This window comes from Anopheles gambiae, chromosome 3, assembly GCF_943734735.2.
Source record: "Anopheles gambiae chromosome 3, idAnoGambNW_F1_1, whole genome shotgun sequence".
NCBI classification, from domain to species: domain Eukaryota; kingdom Metazoa; phylum Arthropoda; class Insecta; order Diptera; family Culicidae; genus Anopheles; species Anopheles gambiae.
The window spans coordinates 24438529-24452577 of NC_064602.1; the positions used below are offsets into that span (position 1 = coordinate 24438529).

The 14049-nt window shown below is 43.0% G+C and overlaps 2 protein-coding genes across 4 annotated transcripts in view; both read left to right on the top strand.

Annotated features, from left to right (window-relative positions):
* The window catches only part of LOC1280008 (cyclic nucleotide-gated cation channel subunit A), a 103963-nt gene extending 92268 nt beyond the window's left edge, over positions 1-11695 (top strand). For all 3 annotated transcript variants that reach the window (XM_061654147.1, XM_061654149.1, XM_061654148.1), the window contains 4 exons: positions 93-303; positions 1617-1757; positions 1947-2097; positions 7088-11695. In XM_061654147.1, coding sequence (XP_061510131.1) covers positions 93-303; positions 1617-1757; positions 1947-2097; positions 7088-7373 — 789 coding nt within the window. In that variant the 3' untranslated portion in view covers positions 7374-11695. The remainder of the gene's footprint in view (positions 1-92; positions 304-1616; positions 1758-1946; positions 2098-7087) is intronic.
* A 430-nt stretch (positions 11696-12125) lies between these two features.
* On the top strand, positions 12126-13290 carry LOC133392782 (uncharacterized). The gene is made up of 2 exons (XM_061654150.1): positions 12126-12874; positions 12939-13290. Exons 1-2 carry the CDS (start codon positions 12568-12570, stop codon positions 13193-13195), a joined length of 564 nt encoding a protein of 187 aa, XP_061510134.1. The 5' UTR covers positions 12126-12567; the 3' UTR covers positions 13196-13290.
* The last annotated feature ends 759 nt before the right edge of the window (positions 13291-14049 follow it).

Below are 14049 nucleotides of genomic sequence, written 5' to 3' on the forward strand. Positions count from 1 at the left end.
AAATATGCTGGGAGATGGGAGCAGAGTTTTAGGTTTCACGCGCCCCTGGTTGCTAACGACGATGGTGTCTCGTTCATTCGCACAACGCATAGGTGTTTAGCCCCGGTGACTACATCTGCCGCAAGGGTGACGTCGGCAAGGAGATGTACATCGTGAAGCGCGGCAGCCTGTCGGTCGTCGCGGACGATGGCATTACGGTGCTGGCCACGCTGGGGGCTGGGTCCGTGTTCGGTGAGGTGTCGGTGCTGGAAATTGCGGGCAATCGCACCGGAAACCGCCGAACGGCTAATGTGCGTTCCATTGGTAAGTAATTTAACGCTTTGTGTACAGAACTTTCAGTTTGGCTGCAAATTGAATGCTAATTCGTAGAATTCTTGTGGAATTAATTTGAAACTTTTCACTTAAATGAAATGCCATGATGCCAAGAAACTCGTTCGCTCAGGAGTAAGAACAAATGATCTAAACAGACATTGGAAGATCAATTAAATTTCGCCACAAAATGCTGTAAATTACACTTTAAGAAGAAAGGATATTTTAAAGAAGTTCCAATGAACGAAATTACAACATTCTCAACTCATCCATCATTGGATTCAACCACTCTGTCTGCAAAACAGCCAATTTTGCCAATTCTTTTTATTTTGATCACCAACTCCAACGCCGGGTTGAATAATTCATAAGCTTTGCTCGAGCATTGTTTACAGAGACAGCAGTAAAGACAGCGGTACGCTACAAGAACCGCTTCCAACATGTAACCCGTGCCCAATGACCCGTTAAGCGGCTTGATTTCACCCTCCCTAGTGCTTTCAATTTGAAATGAACGGCGGACGGAAGTCTCGACCACCGAGTGGGGCTAGCACAGCATCCTTTCAGCTATCCTCCTGACGCGCCCACAGAAAGCAGTGCCACAGTGACGGAAAGTTTACTTAATTTAGTAACTCATCGTTTTTCGAGCTTCGGCTGTGCTCTTTCATCTTTTTGGGCTCATTTTCTAATTGAGGTTTTTGGGAGGTTTTGGGACCTCGTTGGGAACTTTGTTTACGTATGTCTGTTTGGTGTATCGATTTTTATTGCCCTGTTTCGTTTCTCACGAATGGAATTGGGTTGAGCTGGTAGGATTCTTAATTTAGATTTGAGAAACTTTCTTTTAACTTCTAACTTCCAACAAGACTTATATCTGCTCTTACGCACAAAGTTCCGAAAAGGATCTGCGACTATAAGAAGAAATAAAATTTTAAGTTCTTTCACTGGTAAAAAAAGCTTTTTCGTCTTGTACAATTCTCATACTTATCGCCTGAAAGTGAACTGAGTGAAAAAGGCATAAATAATTACAACCCTCGCAACGTGCCTCAAGCACCGGGGGCTTTCAAATCTCGCATCTTCGCGTGCGCTAACAGCAAAACATCGTATCAAAAATTGCCAATTAAAGCAATCGACCTGTATCGATCCGGTGCGAACCACCCGGTGGGTTCGATGACGTTGCCATCCGGCACCAGGGCACGGACTAGGATAATTGGACTCCCCCGCCAACCGTACCCGCACGCTACGAAATTGAACTCGAGTCTTACCGGGACTTTCACGCTTGCTTTTTTTTGTTGTGTTTGTTTGCTCTCCCACAGGTTATTCCGATCTGTTCTGTTTGGCGAAGCGTGACCTGTGGGAAACGCTGGCCGACTATCCGGAGGCACGAGCGTCGCTGACCGAGCGTGGGTGTCAATTATTGCGAAAAGATGGTCTGCTGGACGAGGCAGTCTTTGCCAGTGAGTAACCACGTGGCAGGGTGATAACGTTTGACATTTGCATACTTTGGGGCACACAGTATGCAGGATCTTCATTTCGGGATTTTTGCTCTCTCTCTCTCCTTCTCTCTCTCTCTCTCTCCCTCTCTCCCTCTCTCCTTCTCTCTCTCCTTCTCTCTCTCTCTCTCTCTCATTTCCACAACCTCACAGACGCCCAGCAGACGCAAGATTCGCTCGAGAGTGGGGTGGCCCGGTTGGAGCAGACGGTGGAAAACTTGAACCTTCGGTTGGCCCGCCTGCTGGCCGAATATTCCGCCAGCCAGGCGAAGCTGAAGCAGCGCATCTCCAAGCTGGAGGACAGGTAAGTGATGCCCCACACCGATGTCACGCGACACATTTCCATAAGCTTCCAACGCTTCAGGTGCGTGTTGCGCTAGCGGTGCCCGGATGGTCTTTCAGCTTTCATTAGCATTAATTACCCCAATGCACGGTTGCGCCTGCCTTTAAATCTCATCCCAGAGCTTTGTGAACTGTCAAGTGGCAGTCAAAACTCGATAAAAATGGCCATCATCATTACCAAGCCATCCCACGGCAGACCATCGCTGTCCAGTTTGCTGTGAGTTTGTCCACTTTGTGCATCGTTCTTTCCAAAGAGGGCAGGTGGCAGGTTAGGTAGTCCCTCCCAGCAGCATCCCGTAGCCGGAGCACGAAACGCTCTCAAGGTTTACCGAGTTCAACGCTCCACGGGGATAGAGTTATTGGACACCTCCGCAAGAGCCGGGAGTTGCTCTGAACTGTAGCACGTTGATAGTCCATTAGTGGCAGTGGCCTGCTCGGGAAGTAAACGAGGTTGTAAAAAAGAACCTACCAACTATCGTCCTTGGATTTGGTTCAGCGGTCAGCGAACTGAAGCATTTAGCATTCGGGGCTTGAGTTTTAGAGCACCGAGAGCGGATAATCCACAAAAGGTCAAGCGTAATTTTAATGTCCTCAATCGGGTGAAACTAGCAGCCAGAACATAAGGATTATGAACGATCCGGAAGCTTCAGCGACAAAATTTAGTATTGCGTCAACGGCATACGGAAATGGAAGGGGGGAGGTACCATTTGTGCAGCCCTCAAGGGGACGTGGAAGAAAGTTTTCCCAGCGCTACAAACTCCCGATAGTAGCAGCAGGTAGATTTGCTGCAGCTTAGACGTCGTAAAACAACCTGCAAAAGCAGAACCAATCTTGCGCGGATTTGTTCGGAAGCACGTGATAGCAGCTGTACTTAGAGCCGATTCGTTTGCGCGGTTTCCTTAGCAACGGACGACTGTAGAGCTTCCGATGTTGTGTTGTGCTGTTGTGTTCTGATTTCTTCTAGGTACATTGTAGAAATTTATCCCCACAGCCCCGGAAACAGTGCAGTCGCCAGTGAAGCTCGCTATTATTTCGCGCATTTCTCACTCAGCTTCGGTCCATTGCCTTTGACGGGTGTAAGGTTTTGTGGCATTGAGATGGAGCAGCAGCAGCAGCAGCAGCCTCTTCCTTGCCTAGAACGTGTTTTTCCTAGTTTTTCCCAAACCTGAAAAGCATAACACACCCTACAACGAACATAATCCGGGGCTAAACGTGTGGTTGGGTTTATTATTCGACGGCCCCGGCACCAGGTTGGACCGGCTCCAGCGCTTGGATGCAGGTCACGTTCCACATCGCAAACGGAGTGCTCGTGCAGTCGGATGCGCCTTTGGATTGTTCTTTTTCGTTGCGTTTTTCTCTTTACATCCCCCTGTTATACCGAGTGCATTCCGCCAAATGTAATCGCTTTCAAAATCGGAGGTCCCTGTTAACGACACTAACCCCTCAACCCGCCTGTGCCTGTGGATCTGCAGGCCGAGGAAATCCAATTCGGTAACCAAAGTCCCGGAACGAAACGCACACGAACGATGGACACTGCAGTGATGGAAGGAGCAGCAGCTTTCTCCACCTTCCTTATGACACACTTCTCCAGCTCGACCATCGAGAAAGTTGATAAAGATGGTGATGTGGTGGCAGGTGGATGCAAGCAATGCGAGAGTTCGCTTGCGCATGCAACCACCTTCTTACGTAAACTGCGTTTGCTGCGATTGTTTCAATTCCACTCGCCAATCACATTAAGCACAGTTGCACCACACTAACCCCCGGTGAAGGGTGAGCGCATTCTGCCCTTTCTCCGTCCTCCTCCCTTCGCTCCGCATTTGCTCCAATGCAGTTAAGGTTACGCAGAGGACGGGAGTGCAGGTTTCATTCTACAATAACTTTTGCGGCCAATTGCGGGCGAACCGCAAAACGATCGGTGACAATGTGTTTTACGAGAAATGTCTTACAATTTGCACGTTATTACTTTGGAGCTGGTGGTGTGCTTTTGTGCTGAAATGATTTCAGTACCGCGCAATCGGTCTCACATGCTGTTAAAGTGCATTAATTTCGCTTTCCCGATTGGTTGTTGATAGTGGTGTTATTGCATGCTTTTCGTCTGAATATTGGCAACCTGAATTGGAATTGCTTATGAAATTGAAGCTTGAATGAGCAATGAACCATTGTAACAGAAAACCTTGAAATTGAACAACTCTTCCCTTATTCAAACCCTTTTTATCACCTTTTTTTTAGTTGCAATAATTAGCGTTTTTTATCAGACTTTGAAGATTCTTCGTGAAAATGGTGTTCTTCATTCATATTTTTAATCATTTCTCATTGTTTTCTGTGACTAATTCCAGTTTTTAAGTCAGATTTTGCATCCCGTATTGAAATAAACACATCTTGTTGGTCACAGGACACACAATTCCCGCCCTGACAGCTTTTGTTTTTGGGTGAAAGGCCTAGAACGTGCTTTGTCTTCTAAAATAAAATGATCACTTTGCCCTAAATTTGTACTATAATATGAGAATAAAAGTTATTGAAAAATACATTTTGAGCACAATTTAAGTTATCTAATACTATAAAAAGGTTTCTATAGTCTAACCGTCTTAAGAATGCTGTTTTTAAATCAAATCTAGTCGCTTATAAAAAAAAACGTTGTATTAATGTTTGTTAACATTAATTATTGTTTTACAAATCCTGTAAAGTATTTGTTTAGCTTATAGAATATTGTCGTTAAATTATCCCTACAGATTACTTTCCTGGCCATCTAGTTTTGCCAATTACATTATGAAATCAACTTGAAGGCGCTATTCCCAGAACAAGCCATAATAGGTTGCCATTAATCATCAACGTGCTTGCATCAATTAAATTCTAATCTAGTTAAACAGCATGGGACGCGTAACATCAACCACCTGATGTGAAACCTTAATTAAGGTTCTTCTGTTCCAGTGATACTTGTTTGTAATTTTGTGTATAAAAAATATGCTATTCTATTCTGTTCGTGCAAAAATAAACCGCAATCTAAGAGAATTGCAACTAATTGATTGTGAAAGCGCCAACACTTCCGGCGCTATCGGAGCGATAAAGTCTACGTTCAATTCAATGAATGGGATTGTTGATTGCAAATCCTCCTTCCATCTTGCTCCTTCTAGAATCGGTTCATAGAACGGGCATGTTGACAAAAAAAAAAACGATTTTCTTTCCTTTATTGAAATATCCTTTGGTGTTATCAAAAGTAGTAAAGTTTTCATCGAGAAGAGAAAAAAAGCACCAACATTTCAATAAACTGTACACTTAAAACGTTCTCCAAACTGACCATGCGACCCATTTCAACGGTTGCTGAATGATTATGTAGGAGTTAGATTTAATTTTAAATGTAACTCTACACCTTAAAGTGTGCTAGCGCTTGGTATGCGGCTACCGAATGGATTCAGGAGACAAGCCCGCCTGACAGCGTATTGTTTGAACTTTGGGAAATTCGACTTCAGATCCCAAAAAACAAAGCAAAAAAAAACACACACACACACACACCAGAAAGATAGGATAGAACACAATCGTACGCGAAACGAAGATTAAATCGGAAAACGAGCTTCGAATTCTAAATTATGCCTGCCATCAAACCACCTGCCAAAGGGAGAACAGGCGGTGAGAGAAAGGGAAAGTGTAAGGATAGCATTCGAAATGTCTGAACTGCTGTACGAAGGGCAGGAACACGAACGAGAACCGTCCTCACTTTTGTCTTGGTGGCTTTCGTGCAGAATCTACGAAAGTATGGGCTCTAGCTTTCTCTCTCTCTATCGTGCGGGCGCTTTTCTAACCATTCTTTATTGATGGAGCTTTCGAAAGCAACATTTTCATTACAGGCGAGTTGAAGCTATTTCCTATTCTCTTTTTTCTGTGTTTTGATATTAAGTATTGAGTCTTAATTGACTTTAAACTCGTTCAATTATTCAGCGCCACCTGCCTGCAAGAGGAACGGTTCCACCCATGGTACTGTGGTGCCGATTCAGATCCATTCACTGATTTAATTTATCGCTTTTCCGTTTCTTCTGACTAATTGATTGCACAACTGTCCTCTGCAGAGAGTGTGCTTATTGTTTTTATTCCTAGTCTGATTGACCGCAAGGTTTCGATATTTCTGTACTGGTACAATGAAATATATTCAGAATTCTGATCTCTTGGATTGCAAATAACATAGGACGCCTTTAAAAACTTGATTTGATCATGAATATTTATGGGAAATTCAATAGTATTTAATGAATTTCAATAGGCATTTCTATCATTTGGCAAAATATCCTTACAGTTTTCTTCTATTCTTTATTATCGATTCTCCGACTAAGGAAAATAAAATAGACTAAACTTCCATTGAGTATGCACCTTACCAAGATGTGCACGAGACGCTGCACAAAAGATCAATCGAAATAAAAAAAGAAAGAAAAAAACCTAACTATTCAAAGAACGCGGAACCACGTGAAGCGCAGAAAACGTGAGCGCAATAATATGCTGAATGCTGCACATTTCTCGCCCCGGCCCGGGCTCGAAAGAAGACGTGCGGCGAGAGCGATAAGATTGCAATCATTCCTAACCTACATTGGTGCGCCGGCCAATGATGTACTTCATCACCTCATTTGCAAACTCGGGCTCCCGGTGTGCATTTCTCATTTTCCTCTGTGTCTGTTTTCTCTTCTCTTTCTTTCTTTGTCTCCCTCTCTCTCTCTGTTTTCCTTTCTTTCGGTTGGATGTGACTTTCGCGCACTTGGATGCTGCATCGCAACCATCGTAACCATGGATTATCATCGCACGATCCGGATCCCGGATGAACTCAAAATCCGACGTAAATAACGCTCCCGTTCGCTCTCGGCGGGTGGCTGATGTTATGATAATAATGGACGCAAACAAACCAAACCAAAAAAAAAAACTCTTCTCAAACACGCACAAAACAAAACACGGAATGATAAAACGTGTGCGCGCAGAGTGCAAAAGCCGTCGCCCACCAGCAGAGGTGCAGAAGCGAAGGCGGCGCACCAGCAATTGCAGCATCCTGCAGGAGGGTCCGCGGCATCCAATGCGGCCGGACGGTTGCGCACGCAACGACGCAAATCGCACTCGTCCACCACGACGACGACGACGACGACGGCCGCCGAAGAGTCCTTGACGACGGTGACGGCATCCGGGACGACACCGACCGTGCCGGGTGCAGCGGGCAGTGCCAGCAGCGGGACCAGCAGTAGTGGCCCAGCCCGACAGAATACGTTATGAATATGCATTCGCCATCTTGCAGCGTGGTACTACCACCACTACTACTACATCCTGCTGGCGAGTGGCGCGTGGGGCTGAGACGTGAAACGTGACGATGACGTCGTACATTTCCGGGGTTTCGGACGATAACGGGGTGACACAGATCGAAGATGATTTAATAGTGGATGGGTGGATGCGCTTCCTCCTCTGAGCCGGCGAGCAGGAGCGCACTTCAAAACGGGTTTATACAAGACGACGCTGCAAAGAAAGGGTGGCGGTCAGCGGGAGAGCTGCCTCAGACAAGCTGCACCGTAGGACATCAAACGTGCCGGCATTTGGTTCTTTCATTTGTGTCCCAATTGTGCTTCTTCCGTTGATCAGTTTGATTGTGGAATATTGTTTTTCATTTCTTTTTAAATGATGGCCGCATTTTTCATGTTTTGTTTGTTGCTTTATAAATAAATTCACATTACTTCATTTTCTTCGAAATTCAATTCCACTTTTCTGTTGCATATGACATTCTGTATTTCTGTCAGTTAGACAAAGATATTATTTTTTATTACTGTCCTTTTTTCTCTGATTTTTCTTCAAATTTAAACAACACCTTCAAGACGGTGCAGTTATTGGAGCAATGAATCTCTTCCTTCATTTAAAAGTAAGCTAACCTGTGCGGACAAACGAAAACAAAACAAAAAAAGGCCAACAAAACCAACAACCAGTAACTAGCAAGTAATTGTTTCATTCACAACCATTGAAGACCTTGTGAACAGCATCGTGTTAATCGTAAGTTGATAATAATAAAACTAGCAACTAACTACATGCATGATTCGAATACAAAACGATGGTAACAAACGATGTAGAGAAAACAAAACAAAAAATGGAAACAAAACATTTAACGTGCCTCGAAATGACTATTTAGTTTTTTACTTAATGATTGTGATAAGCGAGGGAAAAACAACAATCTCAACCACACACAGTGAACCACATCTGGTAGTAGTAGTAACGTGGTGGTACTGGTGGGCTATTGGTTGAGGGTTGGATTTGTGGTGGTAGCAGCGTTTGTAGTAAAGTGATGAAAGTGCGTTTAAAGTAAAACCGCATGTGTGACACGACAGTTTTGAGTAAACTAACCCAAAACGAACGAAAAAACCAATACCATTTTGTGGGGCAAATAATTGAAGAAAACGAAACGAAAAAATTAAAACAAAACTTAAACAAATACTAAGGTAGCAGTGCAAAAGGTACTAAACGTTCAAACATTAAACAGAGAAACTTAACTACTAGTGTTAAATTGATGAAAAAAACAAACAAACTAATGTTGACTATTAAACGTTTTAAGAGGAAAAGAGAACGTTAGAGCCTTGAGGAGCTTATCTTGTATTTGATTGTAAATTGTAGATGTTTTTATTTTAAATCAATTATTTTTATTGATAAATACTTAATGTGCTAGTTGTTAGCTACCTTTTCAAAGTAGAATCTCACGTTAATGCACACAATTGGCATGTCCTGTGTTTCATTTTGTTTGAATTGTTTTTTGGAAACAAAACGCTCTTCAATTCAATAATAGAAAACAATCAATATATCGATTACAACTCCAATTAACGCTCTCTTAACACAGTCTCGTTCTCTTTCTCTCCTCTCTTTCCTTCCCTTTCTGCTCTCTCTCCTCCTGTTTCACTTCACATCATCACCCACAACTCTAGCTCTCTATTACCCATCCACCCATCCCTCCTTCTAGTTCTACTATTGTTAGCAAATATATATTACAAACCATTGAAATATTTCGGAAAAAGGTTTAAAAGCTTTTCCACCACTATATACACATACAAACCCCCACACACACAACACATAAGACACAAACACACACTGTAAGAAGAAAACATCAAACAAATGCAAACTTAAAGCGCGTTTAAAAGACGCTCCCACGGAAGCGGCCTGCAAATGGTCGCGGTGGGAATAGTTAGCTGTTAACCTTAGGCAACACCAATCACCACATCGGTTTACCACTTTTGCGTTGTTTTTCTATTGCGATTGTGCCACATTTTATGCAAAGGAGGCGTTTAAAGCCATGCTACGCAACCATAACAAAGCTTGTTTGCCCAGTTTCACGCATACGAACCTCAAATTCTGCCCACCTCACGCGCAGCTTCTTGTTCCTCCCATAACCGTTTATGACAGGCTACATCAATCTTGAAGAAAGGAGAAATCATCCTAACAACGCCTTTGACAGTGACGTTCTGCTGAAGCCAACTCGCCACCCGCCCCGGATAACAAAGCATGTGAGAAATCATTCACCAAAAACACGGCAAAACAAAAAGCTGGGTTCGGGGCATCTACACATACCTGAAAAGGCAACGAGAACCCAATAAAAGCAACCACGCCATTGCATAACCGATCACCAGCATAACCCGGCCCTGCTTTGCTCAACGATTTCCATAGCAGCGGAAATGTATTCTCCTTCCCATGCATGCATGGGGCGCCACGTGGCAGCGTGAGATGATGCAGCACGAAATGCGGGCGAAAACATCTTTCGAACAATAACTCAACAATGTATCAATGCCCCCATAAAAGGTCGAAGTAGGCGGGTAAAAACGCCCCAGCACCTTCGCGCGGGCACAACAGAGTCCTCTGCTGCCAGCATCCTGAGGTGAGGTGAGATGAGTTGCCATATCTGCGCAACCTTCCGTAGCGGCAGATCGATTTCATTGAACTTTCGAGCATTCGAGTAACTTCGAGTAGGGCCGGGCTTTGGGACAGGCGGCTCATTTTAATATGCAAATTTTAATAATACACATGCCTTATCATTCGGCGTTTGCGTTTTTTGCTTTGCTTTTGCCTCTTTTGCTCAAAAATGATAAAAGCTCGCCTTTCCATCTTTCTGCCGAGTTTCACCGCTAACCAGAAGCGGGCGGAAACAAGTCATATTTTCGAGGACAAAAATACAATAGCAGCGGATAGCGCGGTAATCGTTGTGGTGATTGTTGTTGCAGCTTTTTAGTTTGTAAGAACGAACACAATCTATCGGTTAAAACCGTACGCCCCCGTGCCACGGGATGATAGATTAGTTTCGCTGCGATTAGGGACGGATATAGCTTTACGACGACGACGATGACGCCGTGCTGGAACTGGGGTGGGAGCTGGATCTTTGGGTTTTGGGGAGTCTGTCCTTTGTTCCGTCGTTGCACATTCGGCTTCAGTTTGAATAGTAATTCATCATCCGGAATGTTGGGAAGAGGTTAAGCATGATTTCCGTGCTTCTTGTGGGTCCGTCGTGTATGTTTTTGCGCACGAAATCACATATCTGTTAGCAGTAGTAGCAGTTTAGCGGGCAACGTTCACTCTGTGTGTAACTCCTTTTTGGCAATACTGTGCAACGAGCTGTTTTTTTTTGTGTCTCCTGTTTGTTGGTTTGTTTTAAACACAAATTCACATTCACTTCTGCTCTTTTATTTGTCCCAAAACTAATCGAAAGCGCACCATTTAATGTTAATCAGTAGAACTACATGGAAGAGTTAAAAGAGTGCGACAAATGTGTCCCTTTAACACGAACGAGCGTACGGAGCGTAGAATATCATACACACAACAAAAAACACACAAAGTTGCATTTAACTCTACCAAACAATGCTAGCGTCTAACAAAGTATAAAAAAAAAAAACCCTATCACTAAGGATCTAAACATCACTTTTTCCCTAACCCTTAAGCCAAATCGATAATAATTGCGCGATACGATTACTTGGGCCGTGGTCGGCAACATTGTCCGTTGCAACGTTGGACAAGTTTATACGGAACACACTATACTAACACACTATTCGTCTATTGTGAAGACAGTTTTGGGTCGTGTATTGTTTTTTGGGTTGGGTTTTTTCCTTTTTATGTCTCATCTTTTGTCACTAAACAGTTGATGGAGTAATTATTTAGCATTGGAATCGAATAACAATACAATGGGCATTAGTTTATGCATGCATACTGTTTTCATCATATAAATTGTACCCCCAATTAACATTATCTTACCTTTTTTTTATCTGAAAGAGAAACCGCAACGTCTTAATAGAAATTAATAAGTAAGCAAATAAGCAACCAAGAGTCCTAGTTCTTAATGGTCGAACATTTAAACAAACAAACAAAAACAAAACAAAAACCTACTAGGGTTAACATTGGATCAAGCCGAAATATGTATTGCGGCCATTGGAAATTGACACAGCAGCAAATCAATTCCTAATAAGTAGGCAAAACCAGGCCCGATGGAGATGAGTGGTTGACAGACAATTACTGTAAGACACATTAGCGAAAGCGAATTTACAAAAATTGAAAAAAACATAAAAATAAAAACAACACATGGCACGCACGATAAAAAGTGCAGCATAAACTAATTGTGCGGAGGTTCTAGCAAGGGTTATGATAAACAAAAAAAACAATGAAGAAAGAAGCTACGTGGAAGATAATTAAGAGGGAAACAACAGCACAAACAAATAAATAAAGGTTTGGCGTGGCCGAAGTGCGGAACTAACATAGGGTATATTTTTTAGTGACTAACGTAAACTGAGGAATTAGGTGGGAGAAAAAAAGAAATTGTGTTTATCGCCACGGGCATAATAGTTTGCAACAACAGCAACAAAATTTAAAAAAAAAAACAAACAAGGACACAAATTATGTATTGAGAGCAGATAGTAACACTGTATGGAGGGCAAGGAGGAGAAGACGTAAACGTCCACAGCAGAAGGTCCGTTTTGGATGTGGCATGCACAAAAATGCATTCCATTCGGTGATGACCAGGTGGCAGTGTTGGGTAGCGGGGGGAGGGTGGGTAGCGCAAGTGTTAGCAAATTGTTCTCCAAATGTTGGGTAATAAAAGTCGTGTTAACGGAAAACATACCAATCGCTGTTGGGTTCATGTGTAAGCAACAAAATGATATGGGAGTGAGAAATTAAATTTACAACACGCACACATACGCACAGCAAAAGTCATCATTAGACGCCGGTTTGGAGAATAATTGCAATTTCATTACTGTGCGTATCGTCATTCAATATGGGCTTATTTTTAGCAGCTACTGTACAGAAGTATCTTCTCCCCGCTCGAAATGTCATTCGTCTCATGTGTGCACCCTGATCAGAGTAACCATGGGAACGGCACAAACCGTCATTCGCTAATTTAATGTAGCAAATTAAACGGCAGCAACAGTGCGAAAGCAAAACAACGAAACCACCGCGGAAGATTATGAGCCTAATTGCGACCTGCATCCTGTGTCAGGCTAGGTTACCGTTCGAGAGTTCTAACTCGTGGATACTGATACGTCATTTGCTGGATAACCACCATCCGCCGGAAGCTATGCCGCTAGCGTGCAATCAAAATTCAAACCCACCAACAAAACTTACGGTGCCTCGCTGCGAAAGATCAAATCAATTAGTGGCGGATGATGATTCCGGGGATCAGCATCAACGGCAAGACGCTGCCCGCTCAGATCGGCAAAAACGGCCGCGGAATGTGCTGCTAGGTGTGAGGAAAACTGTCTACAAAACTACCGGTAACTATAATGGTGTTTAGTTTGATGATTCTTTTAAAAATTGATTTGGTTTTACCTTACGCAGTTACGCAATGGAAACCGGCTCGATTTCGTGTGAAGTGCGGCGAGTGTGGTGGCCGTTTTTATCCCACCATTCGTAATGCAGCGAGTCGCATATCGAACGGGCTTGGTGCTGCCTGCATCCTGTCCTGTTGGCCGTTCTGTTTTCTGCCCGCACTGTTCACCACAGCGAGCAAGTACCATCTGCACTGCTCGAACTGTAACGCTTATCTCGGGCTGTACGATGTCGAGCGTGATTGCTTGAAGGAAGGAAAAGCCTGATAGGGAGAGTATATGAATAAACTGTTTGTTTGATTAGTATAATGCAACATTTGGATTAATTTGAGATCATAAATACTAAATGCTTGTTTTCTATACTTCTTTTGTTTTGTTCTCCAATTATATGTGTAGTTCTTTAAAGATGTTACACCCATAAAGGCTTATTAAAGCTTTCATAAGGTTTTGGGTTTCACCCATAAAATGCCTAAACTTAGTTGAAATAATCATAAATGTTTTGATTCAGTTTTTTAAAGCAAGCAGCGGATAGCACCAGCCACCATGACATTGCCGACCACTGGAGCAGAGCATAAAAGCGTTATTTTTCATATTCGTATACATGGTTTGTGTCTTTGGAATAAATTTCGCAAGCAGCGCCACCTAGTGTAATCGCTGGGAGCTACAGCTAATAACACATCGGTAACGTTACATCATCGGCGTACGTAAAGCACTAGCTTCGTTTATGCTGCACAAGTAATTTTCAATACAACAAATTGAAAGAAAAACTTTATAAATTATGCTTCTTAAGACATCATAACATTGTGTATTCTTTGCTTTTTATGATAATCAAACTGCTAGGGTATTAATTTTACTATTTCTTTCCAGTTGTTCAAAAACCCATATGAATGTTACATTTCCCTTGCGTTACATTTCCCTTTTAAAATGTTTAAGGTAATAATCATACCATTAGCCATAAATGAAATAAGCTTCGAGTACCGAAATACATTTTTTCTCACGGAACGTTTGTGCCAAACCTCCGCCAATTACTTTCCCTCGGCTTAAGCATTAGTGCCGTTGCAAATCAAATCGTGCAGAACGGTACACTCTACCCACCCATACCATGTTGTAGCCCACCCCAA